We start from the raw sequence: 25,494 nt of genomic DNA, 5'->3' as shown, positions 1-25,494 counted from the left end.
TCTTTCCCTTCATCCATCATCTCACTTACCTGCCTTTTTTCCTCCTTCTCACCTTTCTTCATCCTTCTACAGTCAGTCCTTTGTATCCACAGATTTTTAATTCACCGATTCAAGCATCCATACCTTGCAAATATTTTTAAAAATCAATAAATACCAAAAGCAATTCTTGATTTTATACTTTATATAAGGGGCACTAATTTACTATGCCGTTGTATTTAATTGGACTTGAGCATCCACAGATTTTGGTATCCGCAGGGGTCCTGGAACCAAACCCCAGCAAATACCAAGGACCCACAGTAGTTTTCTTTTTGTAAACCTCCCAGGTTCTAATTCTTTTATCTTCCTGTCCACCAATAACTTTTCTCCACATCAGTATCCTTCTAGTTTCTAGTTTTGCCCTCCACCATGCTTAATTTCCCTTTATATCCTTTGGTCTCTCCCTCGCCTCGCACTCCATTTTTTACAGTTCCTTCTTTTTCCCCTTTATTCTCTTCTTCCTACTTGTGGCCTCTATAACTCATCTATGTTCCTTCTTACATCTTACATCCTTTCCAATTTCTTCCCCACCACACACATTACTGTTTCTTTTCCAAACCCACTATTTTACTTCCTTCCTGGGCAGGAATTTCTTTTTCTTCTATATTATCTTAATTTTGATCCAAACAGAAATCTTTAACTATTTTGATTTTATCGTTATCTAAGTTGTGTTTATATAAATCTTCCATGGTCATTATTTTTGTTTTAAATTGTTAGTGTTAGTCCTGCCTTTGCACTTTCTTCTTTGAGTTTTTTTAGTGATTGTTCCATGTCTGTGATGCCATGTTTAAATATTTAAAGGGGTGTAGAATGGTGTCATCCACATATCTTAGACCACTGATGTTCCTTCCTCCTATCTTCAGTCTTCCTTCTATGTCTGGGGGGTTACAATCCCTATAATTCCTGCTGGTGGGCAGAATTAAGGGAGCCCTTTTAATTCTAAGGAAGTTGCCATGCTTGTTTGGGGTTTGTTTTCTAATTCTCATATCCTCCCTTTCATTCCTATCCTCAGGATCCTTTGAGTCTACGGTGCCTGCTAGAACCCACCTTCCCGGACCCCCTGAGCTTGCCGGATTTCTCGCAACGCCTCCTGGCCCAATGTGTGCTGCTAGAAGGAGCCCGGGCTGAGGGTTCCTGTGTGTCTGGCACCATCCGCGTGCTCAACTTGGCCTACGAGAAACGGGTCTCTGTGCGTTACACGTGGGACTCCTGGGCCACACGACACGAAGCCCGGGCCTCCTACGCCGCGCCTGCAGGCCGGGGCCGGGACCACGCTGACCGCTTTGCCTTCCGCCTTCTTCTGCCTGTACCTCTCCCGCCAGGGGTCTTCCTGGAGTTTGCACTATGCTACCTTGTGGGTGGGAATGAGTTCTGGGACAATAACCAGGGGCGCAACTATTCCTTCCGCCCCCCGCCTTGCGTGGATGAGGAAGATGAGCCCCCCAGTCCGACTCACGATTGCTGTGAGACGGGATGGATACACTTCCTATAAGAGATTATGTCCATCCCCAAAATAGCAGGGTGTAGGAGGAGGAGGAAAAGTTAAAAAGCCAAGGAAAGGACAGGGTATAAGGAGAGACTTATTAAAAGTCTGCTTTAGTATGATTTGCCTGGAGCCCAAGGAATAAGAGAGTGTGATAGATTGCAATAGATTGCATCACAGAACCATAGAGTTGGAAGAGACTCCAAGAGCCATCCAGTTGAACCCTATTCTGCTATACAGGAATACACAATCAAAGTACCCCAATCCCCAGATGGCCATGTTTAAAAACCTCCAAAGAAGAAGACTCCACCATTCTCTGAGGGAGTGTCTTCCACTGTCAAACAGTTCGTTCTATCCAATGTTGAGGTGGACTCTCTTTTTCCTGTAGTTTGCATCCATTGCTCTATGTCCTAGTTTCTGGAGCAGCAGAAAACAAGCTTGTTCCCTCCTCAATATGACACCCCTTTAAATATTTAAACATGGCTATCATATCCTCTCTTAGCTCTCTCTTCTCCAGGCTTAATATACACCAAACTACAAATCCCAGTTCAAATAATTAACTGAATTATTTCCACAGTGTAGATGCCCCCCAAGAGAAGGGCCTCCCCTTGAATATCTGTAAATGTGAACAGGCTCGTGTGGAGAGCTATTGTCCTACGGCTATCCTGGATCTAAGTCCTAATGGTGCCTTAATGTGAGATTGAATAAGATAAATGGACAAGGAAGAAAAGAAGGAAGGAAGAGATGAAAAGAAAGATGGACATTTTCCACTGCCATTGACAGATGGATCTCTTTATGTCCCCATGTCCTGGATCACACTAAAAACATTGGGTATCATTCAGAATATTCATTCACACATATGCTATTTATTCCTCTCATCCTCCTGTATGAATACATGGGGAATGTGGAATTATGAATGTTTTGTGTTTGTATTGTTATTTCATCTTACCTTCTCTGAACTAGCTGCTTTTTTAAAAATGTGACACATGTTATTTCTTGTGCATGTTCTTCTCCAGATAGTGTGGGCTGCTTCATACCTGACCTTTTTTATCTCTCTCAAATAGAGAAATAAAAGCGAGAAGAAGGAAAAAAAGGTTAGGTTATGCATGAAATTGGCAGCCAGTTTTATTCTGGAAAATGGATATGTAGTTTTGCAATCTGTCCCTTGATGGAAAACAAATCGACGCTTGTTCCAAATTAATGTACAACGGTGTCAATGAGCTTTTCCAACAAGAAAGGTCTCCAGTGAAATAGTCCAAAAGTGTATGGATGATATTCAGCATCTGTAGTTGTTAAAATATTTCTATACTAGTCAGTGGTACATCGGAGCTGAGGTTTGCCTGGTTGAAAACTTTGGGAGGGAAAGATTCATAAGAATCATGAGATTACTTCGTATACCCTGGGTTTAGACAGATATTGGATTTGGCATGATGTGCTTTTGCTCTTCTATGTAACCATGACATGCCATCAGTGAAAGAAAGTTTACATTAATGTTTGTATCAATAAAGCCAGAAGGATGAATTGTCTCAAAAAACCAAAGAAATAAAACAGAGGGAAAACAAAGATTGAGATGATTTTAAATGCTAGTGGACCTCTTGTATACATGGCTGAACACCAGACATGAACCATGAACATGATCAATGGAGATTTCAAATATGGGCTGCAATCCCTTGAATCAAAAGAAGCCCAGTAGAAAGATGAGAACAAGGCTGAGATGCCCAAAGAGTTGTCATTTTTCAACAGGACTGCTGACACAACAAGACATGTTGCAGCATGGTGGATTTGCAAGGTTTCCAATATCTTTGCTTTGGAGCACTTTCTAAGCGACAGACTTACAAGACTAGTCAGTTTATAGTACAGTAATGAAGGAGAAAGAGACCAAAAAAGGGCATCTTCTGGCCCACAATTTTAGCAACTCCCAGAATTCCATAGCCTTGAGCCAGACAAATTAAAGTGGTGCCAAACCGGGTTATTTCTCCAGTGTAGATGCAGCCTTACTTGAGAGGGAATGTGGGTCTAGCAAAAGTTACTTGTGTTAAAGATAGGATAGACAGTTGCAGGAAACTGAACAGCATCAATATGGAGTGAGCGAACTGGAAAGAAGAGATAAGAAAGATGAGAAAAAGGCAATACAGTGGGCATGTGAGCCTGACAAGAGACAAAAGAGATGGGCATGGGAGAAAGGAGTTGCAGAAAGCAAAATGGGAAAAGGCAAGGGCAGAAGAATGGAAGGAGGGAGGAAAGAAGGAAGGAAGGGAAGGATAAAGTGAAAAAAGGCTGTAAAAACGCAAAGATGGCAGGTAGGCAGGCAGGGAAGCTTAAAGGCAGAAGAGGCAGTAAAAAGGGAAGGATGGCAGACAGGGAAGGAAGGAAGGAAAATATGAAGGCAGAAGAGGCTGTAAAAAGGCAAGGATGGCAGAATGGTAGGCATGCAAGAAAAGGGAGGCAGGCAGGCAGGCAGGCATAAAGCAGAAGAGGCTGTAAAAAGGGAGGCTGGCATGCAAGCAGTCAAGGAAAGAGGGAAGGAAGGAAGGGGGAGAGAGAGAGAGAGCATCTTCTGCCATGCTGCTTTCCCAACAATGTTCCAAATTAGTAATGCTTACTTTCAGAATAAGTCCCTTCGGGGGAGCCAAAGGAGCATTTGGAAACTCAAGGGGTGGGGGACCCCAGAGCAAAGGCTGCCCCTTCTTCCTCCCTTCTCTGCCTCTCTTGCTCTCCTCCTCCTCCCCTCCTCCATCCCCCTTCCCTCTCTCTCTCCATCCAAATTCCTTTCCCTCCTCCTCCTCCTCCTCTTCGCTCACTCTCTCTCTCTGCTCAGATCCCTCCTTCTTTTCCCTCCGTCGGACAGAAAGGGAGAAAAGAAAGTGGGGGAGTGTGCCTGGGCTTGGAAGAGGCCCCCCATTCTCCCTAAACTCCCCAGGTAATCGCTTCCAGAGATTTCACTTCTTTTTTCGAATTGGGAGGGAGGAGGGCAGTTCTTTTCCCAACTCTGGCTGCATCCACACCTAAGAGATACCCCGGTTTGGCACCGCTTCAACTCTTTTTCTGGCTCAAGGCTCCGTTCTGGGCCCACAACAAACTCCAACTCCCAGAATTCCATAGCCTTGAGCTAGAACAGTTAAAGCGGGGCCAAACCAGGTTATCTCTCCGGTGTGGATGCAGCCAGATCACTTGGCTAATGGCAAACATGAAACAGACTCAAAGGAGAAAAGGATGGAAAAGACAGACTGATAGATAGATGATGGAAGAATTCAAAGATGCAGAAAGCCTGGACGATCAGTATGCCAACGGCCCTTATTGCATCCTTTGAGTCTAACTGATAGAAAGAAGTTGGTAGTAGCCTGAGCTTTGGTAGACCTGAGCCCACTTCCACAGATGCATCTCAGCCAGGCATCTGAGAAAAGGGACTCCAGCCTCAGAAAGTTGGGACCATTGACTTCTTTCAGTTACTCTCAATGGTGCGACAAGGCCCCTCTGCATACAGATACCCGTCTATATAATTCGATCTCATCTATAAGTCAAGGCCACGTTTAGGGGCCAAAATTATGGATTTTTGCTATGACCAGTGAATAAGTCAAGGGTAAAAATTAGGGGCATATAGCAAAGGATTTATAGGATGAAGCAAAGCAAAACAACGTCAAAGAACTTACAAAATCCCAGCAGACATAACTCTTTGCACTTAGACTGAATGGATGAGAGAGTCAAGGGGGTTGGTGCTTCTCAGATTATATTCTTGCTTTTCACCTGGAGATGGCTCCTTCTTTTAAATAAGAGTTAAGCTACAGTACTTACCTTGACCCTTGGATAAGTCGACTCAGAGGTTTTTGGGTCAGTGTTTTGACTTAAATTTCTAGACTTATACATGAGGATACACACTAGACGGGTGGGTTGCTGAATCATATAATAAGGATGGTACAGGTTGACTCTCCCTTATCCAAAAGGCTTGGGACCAAAGTTTTGGAATACCTGAATTTGCATAGACATTGTGCTGTTGTGGCATTTCCAATTTATAGCAACCTGAAGGTGAGCCTATCATGAGGTTTTCTTGGCAAGATTTGTTCAGAGGAGGTTTGCCATTGCTTTCTGAGGCTGAGAAAGTGTGACTTGCCCAAGGTCACCCAGTGGGTTTCATGGACAAGCTGGGAATCAAACCCTGGCCTCCAGAGCCATAGTCCAACACTCAGATCACTGAGCCACGCTGGGTCTCTTGCAAATACATCTGTAATGAGATATCTTTGTGATGGGACCTAAGTCTAAACACAAAATTCATTTCTGTTTCATATATACTTTCTACACATCGCCTCAAGGTAATTTTGTACAACTGTTTAAATAATTTTGTGCATGAAACAAAGCTTATGTACACTGGAGCATAAGAAAGCAAAGGTGTCACTATCTCAGCCCCCCCCCCCCCATAGGGAATAAAAATTGGGGCTTGAAATATTTTGGATTTGGGAATTCTGGATAAGGGAGACTCAGCCTGTAGTAATCTTGTGGCCCTCCTGAATTGGGCGGATTGCAGTTCTCAGCAGCCGGGAATGATGGGGATTGTACTCTGCCATCATTTAGAGCAGTGGTCCCCAAATTGTGCTCTTTAAGAGATTTTGGACTTCAGCTCCCAGAATCTCAGAATCTCAGGTCAATATGGCTGAGATTTCTGGGAGCTGAAGTCCAAAATTCTCTTAAAGGGCACAGTTTGGGGACCACTGATTTAGAGGATCACAAGTTGCTCAACCCTACATTGGGGAAGGGTTTAGGCTGAAGTAATAATCCTGCAATACTGGAAAGAAGGAGTGGGAATCATGCAGCTCTCCAGCTGTTGTTGGACTACCACCCCCAGCAGCCCCTAGTTTGCACAGCCAGTTGTGTAAAATGCTAGGAGCTACAGTACAATTATATCTGGAGGGCCACATGATTCCCACTTGTGTTGTAAAGATGCTATAAGACTCTTTGGGTTTTTTTCTTCTTGGTGGGCATTTGTAAATGATCATAGTTGGCTCTCCTTTTCACCTCTGATTCCCTTCTAGGTGCGTTGGCCCCATCCAAACACTTTAGCGATGACCCATAGTGTGATCTGGGTTTTGGTGGCAGCAACATGGGCCATGGCCTCCCCTGCCCACGGCTGCAATAAAGCCCTCTGTGCCAGCGACGTCAGTAAATGCCTGCTGCAGGTGAGATGCCAGGAGGGGCAATGCCCACACCTCAAATTTGTCTGGAGACCTGCAGACTACTGAAGCATTTTTTCTAGGCATGCCTCTAACTCCTCCAAGTTAAAATAGGTGGTTCAATGCAGTGGCTAGCAGCCAAAAACAGTTACTTGAGATGATGGAATATTTAGCATATTACTCCGGGCAAACCTGATCTCATGTTTTTGGAAGGTAACCAAGTCAGATCTAATTAATATTTAGATGGGAGACAGAAGATAACAAGGATCACTGGGGCTGCATCCACACTGGAGAAGTAACCTGGTTTGGCATGTGCTCTGGGCCCCACAACAAACTCCAACTCCCAGAATTCCATAGCCTTGAGCCAGGCCACTTAAAGCGGTGCCAAACCAGGTTATTTCTCCAGTGTGGATGCAGCCTAAGAAGAGATAGGGGGAAAGTTTGTGCCTGAAAACTTGGGCTGTATGCGCACTATAGAAATAATGCAGTTTGACACCACTTTAACTGCCATGGCCCGAAGCTATGGAATTATGGGGTTTGTAGTTTGGTGGGATGCCAGAACTCACTGACAGAGGGAAGGCTAAATATCTTACATCAAGCCCTGGTGGCGCAGTGGTTAAATGCCTGTACTGCAGCCATTCACTCAAAACCACAAGGTTGCGAGTTCAAGACCAGCAAAAGGGCCCAAGCTCAACTCAGGCTTGCATCCTTCCGAGGAGGTCGCTAAAATGAGTACCCAGACTGTTGGGGGCAAATTAGCTTACTTGCTAATTAGCTTACTTGCTGTTCACTGCTATGATCTTTGGAATAGCGGTATATAAATAAAACAAATTCTTATTCTTATTCTTATTATTATTATTATTACAAAACTACAAATCCCAGAATTCCATAGCATTGAGCCATGCCAGGTAAAACAAACTGCTTCATTTCAGCACTGCAGGCAAAGTCCTGGATGGGTGCTGCCAGTCCTGAGCTAAATGAGACCAGTGGTTCTGCTTTCTATGCAACTCCTACCATCAGTGGAGTGAACACATTTGTGGCTGAATGTGCCACTGCTTTGGGTTTTCTAGGAGCAGATAAACCCAGTTTCTGTTCAGAGAGATTCAAGAGACAGCTAACCCTTGCATCTTCACACTGGGTGAGACTGATGACCCAATCATATCCAGAGATCAGACATGCTGTAACCACTCTGCAGAAATAACCCAGTTTGACACCACTTTAACTGCCTTCGTTCAATGCTGTATAATCATGGGATTTGTAGTCTTGTGAGACAATTGGGCCCTGTACAGACAGGCCAAAATAAAGCTGCTTCGGGTCACTTTGGAGATAGGCTGTTTAAATGATGCATGCGTCCTAAGAGTCCAGAAGCCACACCAAAGCCATGTTCCAGTCCAGAATCCCATGTCATTGAGCCATGGCAGTTAAAGTGGTGTCAAACTGGATTATTTCTGCAGTGTGGATGCAGCCAGAATTATCCATCCATAGCTCATTGAGAAGAGCATCATGCAAAGAACCAGCAGGAAGTCTCCTTCTCTTGAAAGAGTAACCATGAGTTTGTGTGATTAACAATTTTCTTTGGTGTCTGTGTGTGTGTGTGCTTTCAAGTCACCTGTTGACTTATGGCAATCCCATGAATTTCATAGGGTTTTCTTAGGCAAGGAATCCTCAGAGGTGGTTTCACCGGTTCCTTCCTCTTAAATAGAGCCTACATCACCTGATATTCTTGGTGGTCTCTCATCCAAGGACTAACCAAAGATGGTTTTTTTGGCATTTCTGTGTGACTACCTTAGGAAAACAGGGAAAGATTATTATAACACCTTTACCTGGTATCTCTTTGCAGGAGGTGTGCCAGTGTGAAGCCAACCGTGCTGGTTGTTCATGCTGCCAAGAATGTGCCTTTTGCCTGGGCAATCTCTGGGAATCCTGCTGCGAATGTGTAGGTAAGCAAAATCCAGGGGTGGCTGAGCCTTTGTCCCTAACTGGCATATATTAATGCATACAACAAGGTATTGTTGTATACACAGAGTCTGCAAGGGACAAAACAGAGGTTGAAATGGGGTATAGGCATGTTATTGTTGGAATACTGTTCCCAGAATCCCTCAGTTGGTATAGAATCATAGAATCCTAGAGTTGGAAGAGAACTCAAAGGCTATCTAGTCCAATCCCCTGCCATGCAGGAACTCACAATCAAAGCACCACTAAGAGGTCGCCATCCATCCTCTGTTTAAAAACCTCCAAAGAAGGAGACTCCACCACACTCCAAGGGAGTGTGTTCTACTGTCGAACAGCTCTTTAAAAATTTTAAAAGACAACACAAAGTCTAATTTTGGAATTCTAAGGTAGTACTCTCACCCTGAGACTTTGCCCTAGAGAAGACAGGGTAAGCCCTGAGACCTGGCAACCATACCAAGGAGGAACTCTGACTTGGCTTTTCTCCTTCCAAGGGCTGTGTGATGAGCGCCCCTTCGCAGCCCCTCGCCCTGCCCAGCGAAGTTCCATGCACAATCTGATGTCTCCAGTGCCATCTCTTTTCCGGGCGCTCACGGCCATCTCTGACAATGACTCTCCCATGGGCTGGAGCATCCTGACCCTGCCGGTGGAGGAAGAAATGAAGCAGAACCATGCAGAGACAGACCACCTCTTGCTGGGTCCACACACAGGTAGGTACACCCGGTGAAGAATGGGAAGGCCTGGTGTTGGAAGAGGATTCCAGGACATTTAAGAAGTAGAGAAAGAATATGCATCAGCATGCCAGTGTAGTGTAGTGGTTAGAGCATTGGACTGCGATTCTGGAGACCAGGGTTCGAATCCCTGATCAGTCATGGAAACCCATTGGGTGACCTTAGGCAAGTCATACTCTCTAGTTCAGAGGAATCAGAGAGTTGAAGAGACCACAAGGGCCACCGAGTCCAACCCCCTGCCATGCAGGAATGCACAATCAAAGCATTCCCGACAGAAAGGCAAAGGCAAACCCCCTCTGAGCAAATAGGTTTGCCTTAGGGTCACCATCAGTCAGAACTGACCTGACGGTACACACCAACAACAGGAGAAGTATTCAAAGATATAGCCGTGTTAGCCTGTAGAATCAGTACGTAGAGAGATCTTGTAGCACCTTTGAGACTAGGGCAGTACAGACGGGCGGCTAGAAGCCATCTCTGTAAGCCCCGCATCTGTGCTGCAGCATCCGCATGCTGCAGCACAGACACACCCTCAAAAAGGAGCTGCTCTAGGCGGCTCCTTTTTTGAGGCGTCATAAGTGCTACAACGCAGCCCTATGACAATTCTTCCACTCAGAGCCATTTGGACACTCGGGCACCCTTACGTCACAAGGCTGCACCCTGTGTGGATGGGGCCGCAGCCTTGTGACGTAAGGGTGCCAATATTAGGACTCGGCGCATATGGATGCTGCACCTTATCGAGCCCTAATATCATCGCAAACAGCCCATCTGTACTGGGCCTAACTTACTTTCAACAGGGGAAGTAGAGATGCAAAAGGAACTCAAACTGTCCATGGACCCTATCTTTCTTCACCAGTCTGTAGAAGCAAGTGATTATAGAAGGATTAAGTAGAGCCAACCCAAAACATTTTAGCAACTGAGACAAAGGACATGATGATGCCCTTCTTTACTAAAAAGATGACAAGACTAGTGGTTGAACTTTTATTGCAAGGTTGGTCATGCTCCAGAACCTAGAAAGCTTAATCACCCTATTTGCGCCATTTCTGGAGTTCTTGCTGCTGTATGCCTTCAAGCAATAGTAGCTTTGTTTCAAATTGTTTCCAACTTAGGGAGGTCTTAAGGCAAGACTATCACAGAGTTTCCTTAGCAGATTTGTTCAGAAGAGCTTTTGCCAATGCCTCCTTCAGAGGCTAAGAGGGTGTGACTTGCCTAAGGTCACCCAATGAGTTTCCATGGCCAAACAAGGATTTGAACTCTGGTTTCCCAAGTCATAGTTCAACATTCAAACCACTACACCACGCTGGCTTTTGTTCTGGAGTTCTGGCACCCATCTTTTTGGGTGACCAAAAATGACATCACTCTCTACCATCACTGGTGCCTTTTTCAAGAATCTGGCAGCTTGAGGTAGGGATACTCTGAGACAACCTTTAAAATACATTGAATGTCTTTCGGAGCAGAAGGGAGTGTTTGGGGGGGACTAAAAGGGGGGGGGGGGGGAGTAACTAGCAGTGCCAAAGACCTCACCATCTAGAAAATCACACTAGTTTCCAGGTCCAGGAAATCACATGGTACATGGAACTACCATGATTTGAGATAACAGACATGTCAAATTAGTTTTTCTCTAAAGTGACTCACATGTTGGTGTATCCATACTACACAGGCACAGCACTGTGATTCTACTTTAACTACCATGGGTTTTGTCTTGGGGAAGCCTTCAGTCTTTCAGATCTTGGGAATTTGTAGTTTGGGGCAGTAGTTAGAATTCTCTGCTAGAGAGCCATAGGAGTTAAAGTGGACTCAAATTCTATAACTATGCATTGTGAATATACCCCTTGTTTTTGTGCTGCAACAGAGACACTCGTTGATTTGTTCTCTTGTGCTTTGCTTCAGTGTGTCTAGAGTCACAAAAAGTAGGAAAAGACCCCAAAGGCCATCCATTCTAACCCCCTGCCATTCAGGAATTCAATCAAAGCATTCCCGAAAGATGCCCATCCAGCCTCTGTTTCAAAGCCTCCAAAGGAGACTCCACCTCTTGCCAAGGCAGCATGTTCCACTGTTGAACAGCTCTTACTGTTAGGAAGTTTTCCCTAATTTTTAGATAGAATCTCTTCCAGGAGCTTGCATCCATTGCTCCGTATCCTAGTCTCTGGAGCAGTAGGAAATAACCTTGCTCCATCCTCATTATGACACCCCTTCAAATATTTAAACATGGCTATCATGACTACCCTTATCATTTTTTCACAGCTTGTGTTGCATTCTTATAACTTTCTTTGTAGATGATGGAGGACACAAGATAAAGGAAAGCTAGAGAGAGCCATGAGTAAAGTTAAAGAATTGGCTCAGTTGTGAAAGGGTGTTTGAAAGATGGTGGTTGTGCTCATTACCTGGGCTTGGCACACTAACCATGTACTTTCCCCCTTCTCATTTGCAGGTTTGGTTCTTCCAGAGTCTGACAGCCTCAATGCCACAGCACCACCTTGCCAGTCCATTTTCTTCAATGAGTGCCTGTCCATGAGCCGATGCCGGACGGCCTGCCAGTCGGTGGGAGCCTGGCGTTATCGCTGGTTCCACAACGCCTGTTGCCAGTGTGTAGGGCCTGACTGCCAGGGCTATGGAGGGGCCGAAGCCATTTGTTCCAATTGCCGTAACTGACACAGTTTTTATCTCTATGTTTCCTTTCACATACACACATGCAGAGCCTTCTTGGCTGTCCTCTGCCTGAACCTTCCTCAGCCTCCCTTCCTTCTTTCCTGTTTCCATCACCCTTTTATCTCAGAGGAATAATGCAGTGAACAAGGCTAGTCAAAGCCATTTTTGCTGCCTGAGGCAAAGCAGGGAATGGCACACCCCAAACTCACCCAAACAGTGGCAGCTAGTAGCATCCATGTCAGGGAGCAGTGTTTCCACTCCAGGTTTGTCATTGTTGTGTGCCTTCAAGTCATTTCCGACTTATGGCAACCCTGAGGCAAACCTGTCATGGGGTTTTCTTGGCAAGATCTGTCCAGAGAGGGTTTGCCATTGCCATCCTCAGAGGCTGTGACTTGCCCAAGGCCACCCAGTGGGTTTACATGGCTGAGCTGGGATTTGAACCCGAGTCTTCAGAGTTGTAGTCCAGTGCTCAAACTGCTACACCATGCTGTCTGTAAGTTTAACCTCACTTTAAAGGAGATGCCCAAAGTGCTGCGTCAAGTCCCCCCCCCCACCTCAATGGCACCTTTAAAGTTCAGCCTAAGACATGGAGCAACCTCACTAACATCAAAACCACTAGGTGCCCAGGCACCCAAGTCAAAGGGCATACTACCCAAAGCCAGCCAAAATTTGGGTAGGGTAGGGTACATAAGGCTGGAAGTCCTACAAACACCTCTCCCTGATCTCTGGTAGTAAAAATACACAGCAGTGATAAAGTGATTTGATGCCCTTTTGGAGTGTCCAGAATCTGCCACTTGAAATAACTCTTTTTATGTTGCTTAATGAGAGAACCATCCATGATTTGAAAGGTGGTTAGGCTGCATTTGCCTGCAAAAAGAATGCAGTATGATACCACTTATACTGCCATGGCTCAATCCTATGGGATTTGTAGTTTTGTGAGATATTTGGCTTTCTCTGTCAGAGAGCCCTGATCCCACAACAAACTATAAATCCCAGGATTCCACAGTATTGTGCCATGACCATTAAAGTGGTGTCAAACAGCATTATTTCTGCAGTGCAGATGCAGGTATTCATGAACCCTTTTGTATTATGGGCATCATTATTGTCTACAAGGGTCCAAAACGCACTGCAGAAATAATCCAGTTTGAGACCACTTTAACTGCCTTGGCTCAATGTTAGGAAATTCTGGAAGCTGTAGTTTTGTGAGACATTTAGCCTTCTCTGTCAGAGCGCTCTGAGGCTTCAACAAACTACAGTACCCAGGATTCCCCATCACTGAGCCAGGGCAGTTAAAGCGGTCTCAAACTGGATTATTTCTGCAGTGTGTTTTAGAGCAGGGTTTTTCTCAGGTTCCCGATGCAGTTGACTTATTAACTCCCAAGAGCATGGAAAAGCCACCTTTTATGTTCCAGAATCCCCCACATAGGAGATACTTGGCACTGTAGTTCAAAAAGGTGACTATTTGGGGCTCTAAACCCCCCTCCCACTTTCAAGGATATTGTGACTGTTTATATTCTCCGTCCCGGTCTGTCTTATAGGCAAGCTCTCCTGACCCCTTTCATCCCCTACTGCTCCCCATAGATGTGTCATAGCGAAGAGAGTTCATTTCATTAGCTGCTGCAGAATTTGAATCCTGTACCTAGAAAAGATCTCTCACTATGGTCACCAGGCAAGCTCCTCACCTCAGATCTCTTCCCAGTCCTGACCTTTCTGACCTCCCCAAGCCTTTTGCTTTCTACAGACCTAGGTCAGACTGCCTTACTCCTACTTTAAACATAATAAAGAAACACTTTTGCCTTTATGTTGTCTCACTCAGCTGCCAAATTCCAAGATAATTCATTGTTTCTATCCATGGGCCATTGCAAACACAACAGAGTACAAAACCCTACAGTGAAATGACAGACATTAAAGGTAAAAGTTTACAATTCACCATTTAATTTCTGCATCTAAATTTTAAATCACCGCTAAGAACCGTGTAAAATTACTTCTAGTCATGCCTTTTCATGGCATCCAAACTTTCTTGTGATCTCATGCCATCTGAATCGTGGTTATACTGATGTCAGCTGCAGAATTAATGCAGACTGACACTGCTTTAACTGCCATGACTCAGTGCTGTGGAATTCTGGGATTTGCAGTTTGTTATGGCACCAGAGTTCTCTGAAAGGGAAGGCTAAATATGGCACAAAACTGGAAATCCCAATATTCCATAGCATTGAGTCGTGGCTGTTAAAACTGCATCAAAGTGCATTAATTCTGCAGTGTAGATGCAACTGTTGTGTAATAATAATAATAATAATAATAATAATAATAATAATTTTTATTCCTATCTTCCCGCCTCTCCCAGTGGACCGAAGCGGGATCACAGCAAGGTTAAAAGAGAACCACAGTAAAAAATAAAAACATAAAAACATGTAGCAAAGTAGGGGTTCTGAAACTTTGATTCTTCAGATGTTTGGGACTTCTGGGGCATTTGCCATAATGGCTGGAGCTTCTGAGAGTTGAAGTCCACAATACCAGGGTAAGGATTGGGGAAATTAGCATTCTTGAAGTACTACATATTCTGAAAGTATACAAGCAGCAAGGATTTCTGCTGCCACATTGCAGAATTAATGCAGTTTGACATCTGCTTTATCTGGCATGACTCCATCCTATGGAATCCTAGGGTTTGTAGTTTGTTGTGGCACCAGAAATTTCCAACAGAGAAGGCTCAATAGTTCATGAAACTACAAATCCCAGAATTCAATTTCAACTCTTCACTTTCCTAGAGCATCATCACTCTTGCATTTTTATTAACTGCAAAATTCTTTTTGGCAGGATGGGCAACATTAGCAGGGATGGGGACTAGTTTTTTGCCCCCCAGAACCCTTTGGATAGACTAACAAAAATGCCCTCAAAGGAGCATACAAGAGGGCCCACAAAGAGACAAAGAAATGGCTGTGTGTAAATAAAGCCTGAACTCCACACAGTTGCCAAAATGACTAAACAGAAGCTGTCACACTTTGGCTGTATCTGAGGTCCAAAACACACTGCAGAAATAATCTAGTTTTAGACCACTTTAACTGCCTTGGCTCAGTGCTAGAAAACCCTGGGAATTGTAGTTTATTGTGAGACATTTAGGTTTCTCTGACAGAGAAAAAGCTACAGTTCCCAGAATTTCCTGGGCAGTTAAAGCGGTCTCAAACTGGATTATTTCTGCAGTGTGTTTTGAACCTGAGACAACCTGACTCATTGGAAAAGATGGATAAGGGGAAGGAGTTCATCTAGACTAGAAATAATGCAGTTTGACACCACTTTAACTGGACAGACTCCTGGGATTTGTAGTTTTGTGAGGCACCTGTACTCTGGTAGCCAAGGGCAAAAGACCTTGTGAGACTACAAGTCCCATGATTCCATAGGATGGAGCTACAGCACTTAAAGTGATGTCAAAACTGCATTCTTTCCACAGTGGCAGAATTGAAAGATATAGCCATGTTAGTCTGTAGAATCAGTATGTAGAGAGCTCTTGTAGCACCTTTGAGACTAAATGAAAGAAAGACATTGGCAGCATGAGCTTTCATAGACTTCAGTCTACTTCCTCAGATGCATTTGGTGGAGTGGAAGCCAGGGACGTACCTATATATGCCCTTGGTGTGCAAGAACATCAATTCATATTCAAAATGCTTTGTGTATGTTTGATCAGTTGATTGTAATAAATCTATACATATATAAAATCCTTTGTGTATGAAAATGAAGTTACAAGGCCATTTTTAACTATGGTTGCTTGTGAACAAAGGCATTGGGAACTAGGCTTTGTGTGCGGAAAAGAAGTGGCAAGACCTGTTTGGCATAGGAAACTAGTCTGTAGGTGAAGAGAATAGATGAGTGTAGGACTGGATTTACCAAGGAGCTCCAAAAGAAAATCAGGGTGTGCTTTATAGACTATAGCAAAGCCTTTGGCTGCATAGATCATGAAAGGCTATGGAGTGCCCTTAAAGCCACAGGAGCGCCAACACATCTGTACTCGGGACAGGATTACTGTCAGGACAGAAGAAGGAGAAACAGAATGGTTCTCAATGGCAAAGGAGTCAGACAAGGCTGCATCTTATCATTCTACTTGTTTAACTTATATGCAGAAGATATTGTAAGGAAAGCAGGCTTGGACACAGAAGATGGAGGAGTGAAGATAGGGGGAAGGAACATCAACAATCTGAGATACGCAGATGACCCCATAATACTAGCAGAGAACCTCAAAGACCTGGAACAACTACTAAGGAAGATCAAGGAAGAAAGTGCCAAGGCAGATCTATTGCTGAACATAAAGAAAACACGAATAATGACCACAGAGAACTTACATTCAAACTAGACAGTGAGGAAACAGAAACAGTAAAAGACTTTTCATATCTGGGATCCAACATTGTTTGGAATGGGGACTGCAGCCAGGGAATCAGAAGACGATTAAGAATGGGGAGAGAATGGCTATGAAAGAACTAGAGAAGATCCTAAAATGCAAAGGTATATAACTCAGCACAAAAGTCAGAATCATGCAAGCCACCATTTTCCCTGTTACCATGGATGGATGTGAAAGCTGGACAGTTAAGAAAGAAGATAGGAGGAAAACCAACTCATTGGAAATGTGATGCTGGGGAAGAGTGCTGAGGATGCCATGGACAGCCAAAAGGACCAACCAATGGGCCCTGGAGCAGATCAAGCCAGAAATAACCCTAGAAGCCAAGATGACAAGACTGAGGCTGCCGTACTTTGGACACATCCTGAGAAGGAAGAACTCAGTGGAAAAGACAATAATTTGGTGACATGTTTAGTCTAGTTCTCTGCCAGAGAGCTCTGGAGCCATAACAGTCACTAGAGGGATTCCAGAGAAGGGAGCCATGGCAGTTAAAGCAGTGTCGACCCTCACTCTTCCTGCAGTGCAGATGCAGCCTCTATCCATCGCCTGGATACTTCAGGAGGGCCCTTTGCAGCCAAAGGCCAAAAGCTCTTCCGCCCGAAGTGTTCTAGAACGAGTGAAGCCACAATGCAGCCGGGGAGAGCGTGCCTCTGAGCGCGTGCAGAGAGAGGGAGAGGCCTCCTTGCAAGCCATCTCTAGGTAGGGTCGGGATCCATGGTACAGGGGACCGGGGGAGCTCCGGCTCCTCTTTGGCTGCCTCCACACTGGAGAGATAACCGGTTTGGTAGCTTTTAGTCTGTCTGGCTCAAGGCTATGGAATTCTGGAGTTGGAGTTTGTTGTGGGCCCCACAACAAACTCCAACTCCCAGAATTCCATGCCTTGAGCCAGACAACAAATTAAAGGCTGCCAAACCGGGTTATCTCTCCATTGTGGACGCATCCTTTGCTGCATTGTTTTGCTTGGCCTGAAACCCAAAGACGTGAATCGAGTGGCCTGGTTTGCCTTCTCCCTGCCCTTGTTGCAAGAGCCTCCAGCCCCCGGAGCCGCCCCGCCTCTCGAAGCCACTGGCGGCAAGACCCGGTCCCTGCAGCAGCAGCAGCAGCAGCAGCAGCAGCAGCCTCGCCAGCCCCGCGACGGAGCCAAGGCGGCGGTGAGTGGCGGGGAGCTCGGCTGCAAAGAGGAGCAGCCCTCTCTTTCCACGCCAGCCTACTCCGGGCCTTGGCCGAGACGCTTGCATCTCCTCCTAGCAGGGGAGTTGCCACCATGACGAGACAGATCCCGTCCAGCTAGTCAGCTTGTGCCTTCGGGTTGAGGTTGCCTTCCTTCTCCTTTCATGTCTCCTTCTCCCAGTTCCCTTTGCCTTCCTCACTGGCACAGTCCTTTCTTCTTCCATCTCTGGTTTTCCTCCTCTGCTTTCTTTTTTTTTTTTCTTTCGCTCTCTTTCTCTTCCACACTCCGTTTATCCCTCTCTCTTCTCTCCACTATCTTTATTTTCCTTCCCCTCTCCCTTCTTCCATTGCCTTCCCTCTCTTCTCTCCACTCATTCATTTCCTTCCCCCTCGCCCTTCTTCCTTTGCCTTCCCTCTTTTCTCTTCCGCTCTCTTTCTTTTTCCCTGCCATCTCCTTCTTCCGTTGCTTGCCTCCCTTTGAGCTGGTGATTGAACAGCATGCTTTTTTCCCCCTCCTCCTTGGTGCATCTTGTCCTCCTCAGAGAGGGATGGCAGTGGCAAGAGAAAGTGAAGTCGGTTCAAAACAAGAGCACTTTGCTGGCTCTTCCCAAAGCTGCCCTGTCTGGAAGAGAGACAATAGGAAAGGCAATAGGAAGAGGAAACACTGGAGAGAAAAGAATGCTCTTTCCACTTTCCTTTTATCTTGTCTTATTGTCTCTTCACAAGAGGGAAGCTGTGAGTTGGAAGCATGGAGCTAGTTTGTGGAGGAAGACTAGCAGAACAGGACAGAGAGGAGGAGGGCTGAGGAAAAGAATGGGAAGGTAGAGCCAAAAGGTGGGCAGCCCTCACAGTCGATGCCTTCTGGGGCTGGTGGGACAGAGCCAGCTTCAGTTCATTTCCTCCTCAGCTTCCTTTTTTGCAAGACCTTAAGTATCCCTTGTGTTTTCCTGCTGGTTGGAAGGAGTGCCGGGGTTAAGTGCACAGTGCTACATCTGCTCCTACCACAGGACTATCCCTGGTTCAGAAGATGGGTTGAATGGTGCGACAGAAAGGGCAGAGTTCTTCCATCCTTAATGTGAATGGTGCTTTGGAGTGCAGCAACAATTCCTTGCTCCCAGGAACTTATACAGTGGTTTAAAATTCAACTCCTGGGAAAAGAGGTGTCAAAGGGGAAGGTTTAGGGGCAGAGTCAGAAGAGCTGAGGCTTGGGGCAATGAGAGTCTAGCGCTACCCTTTTGCTTTGTGCCAGAAGGAACTCAACAGTCTTCATTTGGAACTGGACATTAAGAGCCTTGTGCCTAATGCATGCTAAAGTTGCAATCCTTATCCTGTGATTGCCTATTGGGAGCAAACTCTACTGAATTTAGCAAGGTAAAATGTCTAAGCAAACATGCACCAGATTAGAGTGCAAAACATCTTTCCTTCATCAGTAAATGACTGCAACCTGCTCCACACGCCTGTGATTTTGGAGGCCATCACACGTTATTTCTGAATGAACCCAAACTTATTGAACATGCAGATCACTGTGGCCTCTTCACTTTGTCTTGATCCTGTGAGACTGTTCACACAAATCATTTTCAGTGGGTTTATAACATGCATGGATCTGTGTTGGTGCTGAGACTGGAGGGGGTTTGTGGAAAGAGCAAGTGTGCACAAGTGTGAACTTGTTGTTGTTGTGCACCTTCACATTGTTTCTGAGTTATGGTGACCTAAGGTAAACCTATCATGAGGTTTTCTTGGCAGGTTTCATCTTCACCAAATGTACCTGAGGAAGTAGACTGAAGTCTACAAAAGTTCATGCTGCCAACTTCTTTCTTTAGTGAGTCTCAAAGGTGCTACAAGATCTCTCTACATATGTATTTTTAGGGAACATAGCCAGGGGTAGCCATGTTGGACAGGTAGCAAAGCACAGTAACATCCAAAAGCCACAAGACAGCAATACCTTTATTGGGCCAAAATGCATTCTGCAAGCTTTTGAAGCTCCACAGGGTTCTTCAGAAGGCAAAGATGTTAAAAACCACGCAGGAGGGGGGGGGATATGATGATGTTAGTCACAGGCCTGCATTTTGTCCATTTGTGTCTTTTCTCAGTTCAGATGGCCTTGGAGGGCCATTCACGCAGGCCAGCCTGGGCCATCCTCTTTCTGGCCATGTGGGGACATGTGGGCTGCCGTTGTTGTTCTTGTTGTTGTGTGCCTTCAAGTCCTTTCCAACTTACAACAACCCTAAGGCCATCATGGGGTTTTCTTGACAAGTTTCTTCAGAGGGGGTTTGCCATGGCCATCATCCTCTGAGGTTGAGGGAGTGTTACTTGCCCATGGTCACCCAGTGGGTTTCTATGGCCGAGCTGAGTGTGGTACTCCAGGAAATGAACATTTTAAAGTTCCATTGTTATTGTTGTTGCTGTGTGCCTCCAGGTCATTTTTTTTACTTATGGCAACCCTAAAGTCATAGGGTTTTCTTGTCAACTTTCTTCAGAGAAGGTTTGCCATGGCCACTCTCTGAGGCTGAGAGAGTGTGACTTGCCTAAGGTCACCAGTGGGTTTACATGGTCCAGCCAGGATTCAGCTTATGGCATCCTTAAGGGTACCTTATCATAAGGTTTTCTTGGCGACTTTCTTCAGAGGGGAGTGTGCCATTGCCATTGTCTGTGGCTGAGAGAGTGTGCCTCGCCCAAGGTCTCGCAAGGCAAAACGCGATGCTCTTTTTGGATCCCAGGATCCAAGTCGCCTCCGTTGAGCTTTAGCTGATGCTTCGCATTCAGGCGAGAGTTTGCACGAGAGAAGCAGCTCTGAAGGAGCAGGTGATAAGAGGAAACAGGAGATGATGCTGAAGCTGATGGAGACTTCGGAGGACCAACCCAGGGTCTGGCTCCTCTTAAAGGGACAGCTTCCCAGGCCCACGGAACTCCGCCTTCTCCCAGCGTGCACCGCAGGGAGGCAGAGGGGCAGAGAAAGAAGGAAGAAAAGTCCTGAAGTGGGGAGGAGTTTCTGGGGGAAAAGTGAGTACAGGACGCAGAGGGGAGAGGATTCGGCTTTGGCAAGGAGGAACTGCGAGGCCTGGAGGGCTAGCAAGGTGTGGTACCCAGGCTGGAGGGTGATGGGTTGGAAGGGAGACCGAGGAGACCTAAGGACAAGGGGCTGGAAGGTTAGGAGGCTCTGGAGAAGGGCCTTCCTTGGGGAGGGGAAGGTTGGATTTGCTATCCTCTGCCCCATTTTGCTGGATGCATGCTTTCATAACATCCTGGTAAACTAAGGTTGTAGTTGCACTGTAGGAAATACTGTAATCTGGTTTGGCACTGCTTGCACTGCTTTCACCTGGTGCCACAACAAACCACCATTCCCAGAATTCCACAGCATGGAGCCATGGCAGTGAAAACAGTGCCAAACTAGATTATTTCCTACAGTGCGAACGCAGCCTCAGTCTGAGGGGCTGCATACACCGTACCCTTTCCCCCCCAAACTTGGGAAATTTGGTTTTGCTTTTTTGAGGAACTGGGATGGAGGGGTTTCCTGGGAATGCTGACTTGAGGCATCTTAATCTTCCCTGCCTTTTTTCTAAAACTGGCCTTCATTTGCTTGTACTGAATTCACTTCCATCTCTTTCCAGGACTGTTGGGAGTGAAATTGGCTGCTTAGCGCAGCGGCTTGGCAATAAATTTTGTCTGGATTTCTTTCCTGCCCAGTTCAAAGTTCCTGGGGCTGTGCGGATGGTTGGACATCGAAATATGGTTGGCCCATTTGTGGCTTTTGACTTTTGCGAATTGGATTAAACTGAATGTAGCCATAATGAAGCAATGGATGCCAGTTTAAAAGACAGAGAAAATTGGATGCCTTGAGTCAGCTTTCACAGGAAACCGCTCCATCTCTCTAGACATTTCTAGGTCCTCCAGCGCAACTTTGCCTGAAGTTGACCATAGAGTTGTGATGGAGATTTGTAGAGAAAATACTTCTTAGGCATTTATAGGTTCTCCAGTGTGATTCTTTGGTCAGTGTCTGGTGGATGTTGACCACAGAGTTGCACTGGAGAACCTGGAGGTTTCCAGAGAGGTGTTCTCTCAGGTTAACAAAAATAGTGAGTTTTTAATTTGCAGTTTTCCTACTTTAATGGGGAGGTGGTCCTGTGCCCCGAACCCTAGCGAATGTGGAGGGTCTTCTGTACTGTGTGGTATCCTGAAAGGTTTTCGGTCGCAAAGGCTTGAGCAGATGTGAGAAAGTACAGGCGTAGTAAGAAGTACCCCAGTTGTGAGGGACTCAATACAATAACAGATGAAAATTGAATTGAGAGACTGAATAAATCTTTTTAGAACACACTGTGGAGCTAAACAAACACAAAATCTTGAAAGTGAGCTGTAAAGGTGTAAAAGGATTTTCAATATGTCAGATAAAAATACATATTTTTGTACACTCTCTGGAAGGGAGAATCTGTGCTGTGTTGGTTCACCATAGTAGAACAGTGTGTGGCACTGAAGATATGAACTTGCATCTGAGTAATACCACACAACAGTGGCTCTCCACATGTCCTTCCAAATCTATGCGTAGAGGGAACTAGAAAAGTAGACTAGAATGCTCCATGATGTGGTACGTTGTTTTTTCTATGTCCAGGATTTTAAAAATATATACATTATAAAGTGATATAGCTTAGACAAATATTTGCTACTGCCATGAGAAATCAGCCAGAAAGATGAGGTTATGTATTTCTGTTTTCTACCAAACAACACATTCACTTGCTCTCCACAATCTCTTATTTTTTCCCCTCATTGGTAGCTTTTCCTGTTTGTTTTTCCTTTAATTCATATCTTTTTTCCCCCTTTATGCCTGTATTTATTTCTCTTTTCCAGCCGTTTTAAGGGACTGACGCTGATCCCTAGAGATAGAAGATTTCTTCTAGACCTCAGCAGTCATGCCTCCCAACAAGGATGCCTCGGGCTGTCTTGGCTCACCTCCAGGTTTGATCTGCTTGCCACCCATATCTGAGGATCTCCAGTTGGTGTGGACTCAGGCAGCACAAACCAGTGATCTCGATGGCAACCAGCACCTGTTGCAAACCTTCAGCTACTTCCCCTACCCCAGCCTTTCCGATCTGGCCTTGCTCTGCCTGCGTCATGGCCTGCACATGGAGAAAGTCAAGGCCTGGTTCATGGCACAACGCCTTCGCTGTGGCATTAGCTGGAGCGCTGAGGAGATTGAAGAGACTCGTGCACGGCTCATCTACCATCAGGATCAGCTTCATTTTAGTTGCCTGCTTGCTGGGACTGATGTTGACTGCTGGCACCAATCTTGTAAAAACCAGGAGTACCAGCAACCGTTGTCTGCCTCTGTGTACTACTCAAATAAATATCCAGAGAACCAGCAGTCGTCTATAGATTCCTACGCAAATAAATATCTAGTGAACCCGCCGTCTTCTATAGATTCCTTAAATCACTGCAGCACAGCCCAAGGAAAAGAAGACCTTGGGAGAATCACTCAGGATATTTGGAAACTGAAGGGAAATGCCTTGTCCCACCATAGCAAAGCTCAGGAGAACTGTGAACCTTCAAGGACCTCTGTGCATCTCCACAGTACCAAAGAGACACCATCTGGCGCTTACCTACTCACTACGCCTGCCAGTCAGGGTCATAAGATTGAGAACGCTCACACAGTAGCGTGGGGACTCCCTGCACACTCCACTCAGCTACCAGAGCCTGTTGTGTCTACAGTAAATGGTGGGCATCACCCAGTGGTTCTTCCAGCTGGTTCCTCTGTCAAAGCTACCCCATCGTCAACTACAACTACAGCTACAACCAGTGTTATTGAGTCATGCAACCTTCAGAACTATCAGTACACTATGGGTGACCAGCAGCATTCTTCAGGTTGCATCTCAGACGTTCTTCGCAAACCTAGGCGAAAGACAAAGGAACAGTTGGATGTGTTAAAGTCTTTCTTCCTTCATCACCAGTGGGCCAGAAGAGAAGATTATCACCATCTGGAGAAGATAACTGGGCTACCGCGGGCCGAGATTATCCAATGGTTTGGAGACACTCGCTATGCCCTTAAACATGGTCAACTGAAATGGTTTCGGGACAATGCAGGGCAGAGTCCACAGCCTGTCTCTTCCCTGCCTCCTCATCCACTTCACAGCAACCATCCAGACACAAGTCCACTGGAGCGCTACTGGGCAACCCATCTACAACTTCAGGAGAATGATATACCAACACTCTGTCATGAGTCAGGTATGGATGTTGATCAAGTGTTAAAGTGGTTCAGTTCACATTCACCTGCACCATGTGAAGTAGAAGTATGCTTGGGGGATGAGGATGAAGTAGATGATGAGGTGGCAGCACATATGATAAAAGAGAATTATGAAGACTATGAAGAGGAGGAGGAAGAAGATGATGATGATGATGATGATAACAATGATGATGACGATGAAGATTGGGTTGCCTAGGGCTCTTCTGTGGATACTAGAGATTCTGGGGTTTGTGGATGGGTCTCAGGGATGGATCAAGAAGATAAATAAATATGAAAAGAAGTTGAGAGTGAGGTCCCTACTTCATTAGGCTCCTGCCATTCTCATTGCTCCACACTGGGGGACCTTTCATGTTCTAGAATGTGCTTATCTTTTTCCTGTGTTTCAAATTTTAAGTTAAAAGAGTTGTCCTGTCCCTGTTATTCAGTGATTATGTCTTCAGTCATAGAGTTAAAAAGATACTGGAAATGGAGCTCTCAGTATCCTTTCGTATTCCAGAGACTATAGCATGAACCCTGTTGGTAGTCTGCTAGATCTGGAAGGTTTTATTTTATTTAGCTTTCAAGTTGATACCTGTTCATTGTGCTGATAGATTCCAGATTTGCTTTCTACTTCTAGAATCCTATTAAATATTCAAATTTTGCTGTTCTTGAATTTTAAAGCTGGTACTCCTGCTTTTCATTTATAATTCGATAGTTCCCCTAATTACCATAATTGCATAGTCTCAGATTCAAGTCTTTCTAGGCATCCTTGTGACTTCTTATGTTTCTACTTCTATTGTAATACCCTTTTCAGTCACCATGCAAAAATTGGCTGCTCTAAGGTCAGTTTATTTCATTCTATTTAAGAAATACGATTTGCTTCTCAAAGTAAAAATTCTTTGTACTTTATTTTTATAAATGTAAAAGTGTTTTGCAAAAAACCAGAGGAGAAAGATATCACCTTTCCAACCTTTTCAGTTCTAAGCCATTCTTTTTTGGTTTTCCTTCTGTTGTTTGTGGGTTTCTGCTTCTGTGCTGCACTTTTTAAATCTGACCCTCAAAAAATGATAAATATGAGTATTTGACTCTTTATAGATGCCTTGGTGTTTAAAATAATGTCTGCAGACATGTGTCCAAATCTTTGTTATGTTTGTGTTCTAATAATTTTTATTTGTTTTTGTATGTTTCTTGCTTCTCATTCTTTTATGTCTTCCAACTGCAGGGCTACATGGTCTTCCAAGTTCTTTTTCATGTAAATGTCATGTTACTTTTCTTTGTTCTGAGCACTGCTTCCTCCATCAGTGCCTTGATTCATCAGCTTTCCTGTTACTGCCTTTCTTATTCCATTTCTTTCTTCATGAGGTAATTTATGCAGTCTATGCTAGTTGGAAGACACAATGAACTGAAAATAACTTTCCCCTTCCACTTAAATCACTTAAGAGATACAGTAAAATGTAGAGGCTATCTTGGAAGCTAACCAGGGTCAACCCTGGTTAGTATTTGGATGGGAGACTGCCAACAAATATCAGGTGATGTAGGCTATATTTCAGAAGAAGGAATTGACAAAACCACCTCTGAGAAAACCCACTGAATCTCATGGGGTTGTCATAAATGGACAGGAAACTTGAAGGTGTGCACACATATCTCCCCTGTAGAAACTGTGCAAGAAAATCAGGGAGCATTACTAATTCCTTGCCATCTTCATTACATTTAAGACCCAAACC

At 45.0% G+C, this 25,494-nt stretch overlaps 3 protein-coding genes and 1 long non-coding RNA gene across 11 annotated transcripts in view; 3 read left to right on the top strand and 1 right to left on the bottom strand.

Annotated features, from left to right (window-relative positions):
• The window catches only part of PPP1R3E (protein phosphatase 1 regulatory subunit 3E), a 5,046-nt gene extending 3,348 nt beyond the window's left edge, over positions 1-1,698 (top strand). Inside the window, exon 2 of the mRNA XM_042477043.1 lies at positions 1,049-1,698. Within this exon, the coding sequence (XP_042332977.1) occupies positions 1,049-1,528 (480 nt within the window). The 3' untranslated portion in view covers positions 1,529-1,698. The remainder of the gene's footprint in view (positions 1-1,048) is intronic.
• LOC121935477 overlaps positions 1-4,231 on the bottom strand; it is a 13,331-nt gene extending 9,100 nt beyond the window's left edge. For 3 of the 4 annotated variants that reach the window (XR_006104803.1, XR_006104801.1, XR_006104800.1), the window contains exons 1-3: positions 4,123-4,225; positions 2,469-2,574; positions 30-123 (exon numbers count right to left, since the gene is read on the bottom strand). This is a non-coding gene — a long non-coding RNA (uncharacterized LOC121935477). Of the gene's footprint in view, positions 1-29; positions 124-2,468; positions 2,575-4,122 lie in introns of all 4 variants that reach the window. The other variant, XR_006104802.1, reaches the window with a different exon arrangement.
• Positions 4,232-4,325: 94 nt separating this feature from the next.
• LOC121935475 (twisted gastrulation protein homolog 1-B-like) lies at positions 4,326-13,809 on the top strand. The gene is made up of 5 exons (XM_042477042.1): positions 4,326-4,439; positions 6,544-6,687; positions 8,522-8,621; positions 9,126-9,341; positions 11,791-13,809. The coding sequence occupies exons 2-5, from the start codon at positions 6,574-6,576 to the stop codon at positions 12,009-12,011; spliced, it is 651 nt and encodes a 216-aa protein (XP_042332976.1). The 5' UTR covers positions 4,326-4,439; positions 6,544-6,573; the 3' UTR covers positions 12,012-13,809.
• Positions 13,810-17,014: 3,205 nt separating this feature from the next.
• Positions 17,015-24,765, top strand: HOMEZ (homeobox and leucine zipper encoding). 5 transcript variants are annotated; one of them, XM_042476052.1, is made up of 3 exons: positions 20,551-20,636; positions 21,171-21,291; positions 22,402-24,765. In XM_042476052.1, exon 3 carries the CDS (start codon positions 22,464-22,466, stop codon positions 23,985-23,987), a length of 1,524 nt encoding a protein of 507 aa, XP_042331986.1. In that variant the 5' UTR covers positions 20,551-20,636; positions 21,171-21,291; positions 22,402-22,463; the 3' UTR covers positions 23,988-24,765. The 5 variants fall into 5 exon arrangements, with proteins under 5 accessions (XP_042331987.1, XP_042331988.1, XP_042331985.1 ...); XM_042476053.1 differs by lacking the exons at positions 20,551-20,636; positions 21,171-21,291 and adding an exon at positions 17,015-17,091; XM_042476054.1 differs by lacking the exons at positions 20,551-20,636; positions 21,171-21,291 and adding an exon at positions 17,525-17,543.
• The last annotated feature ends 729 nt before the right edge of the window (positions 24,766-25,494 follow it).

Source organism: Sceloporus undulatus, chromosome 6, assembly GCF_019175285.1.
Source record: "Sceloporus undulatus isolate JIND9_A2432 ecotype Alabama chromosome 6, SceUnd_v1.1, whole genome shotgun sequence".
Classification (NCBI taxonomy): domain Eukaryota; kingdom Metazoa; phylum Chordata; class Lepidosauria; order Squamata; family Phrynosomatidae; genus Sceloporus; species Sceloporus undulatus.
The sequence above is the reverse complement of the archived record's forward strand: the minus strand, read 5'-3'. Positions and strand labels throughout refer to the sequence as shown.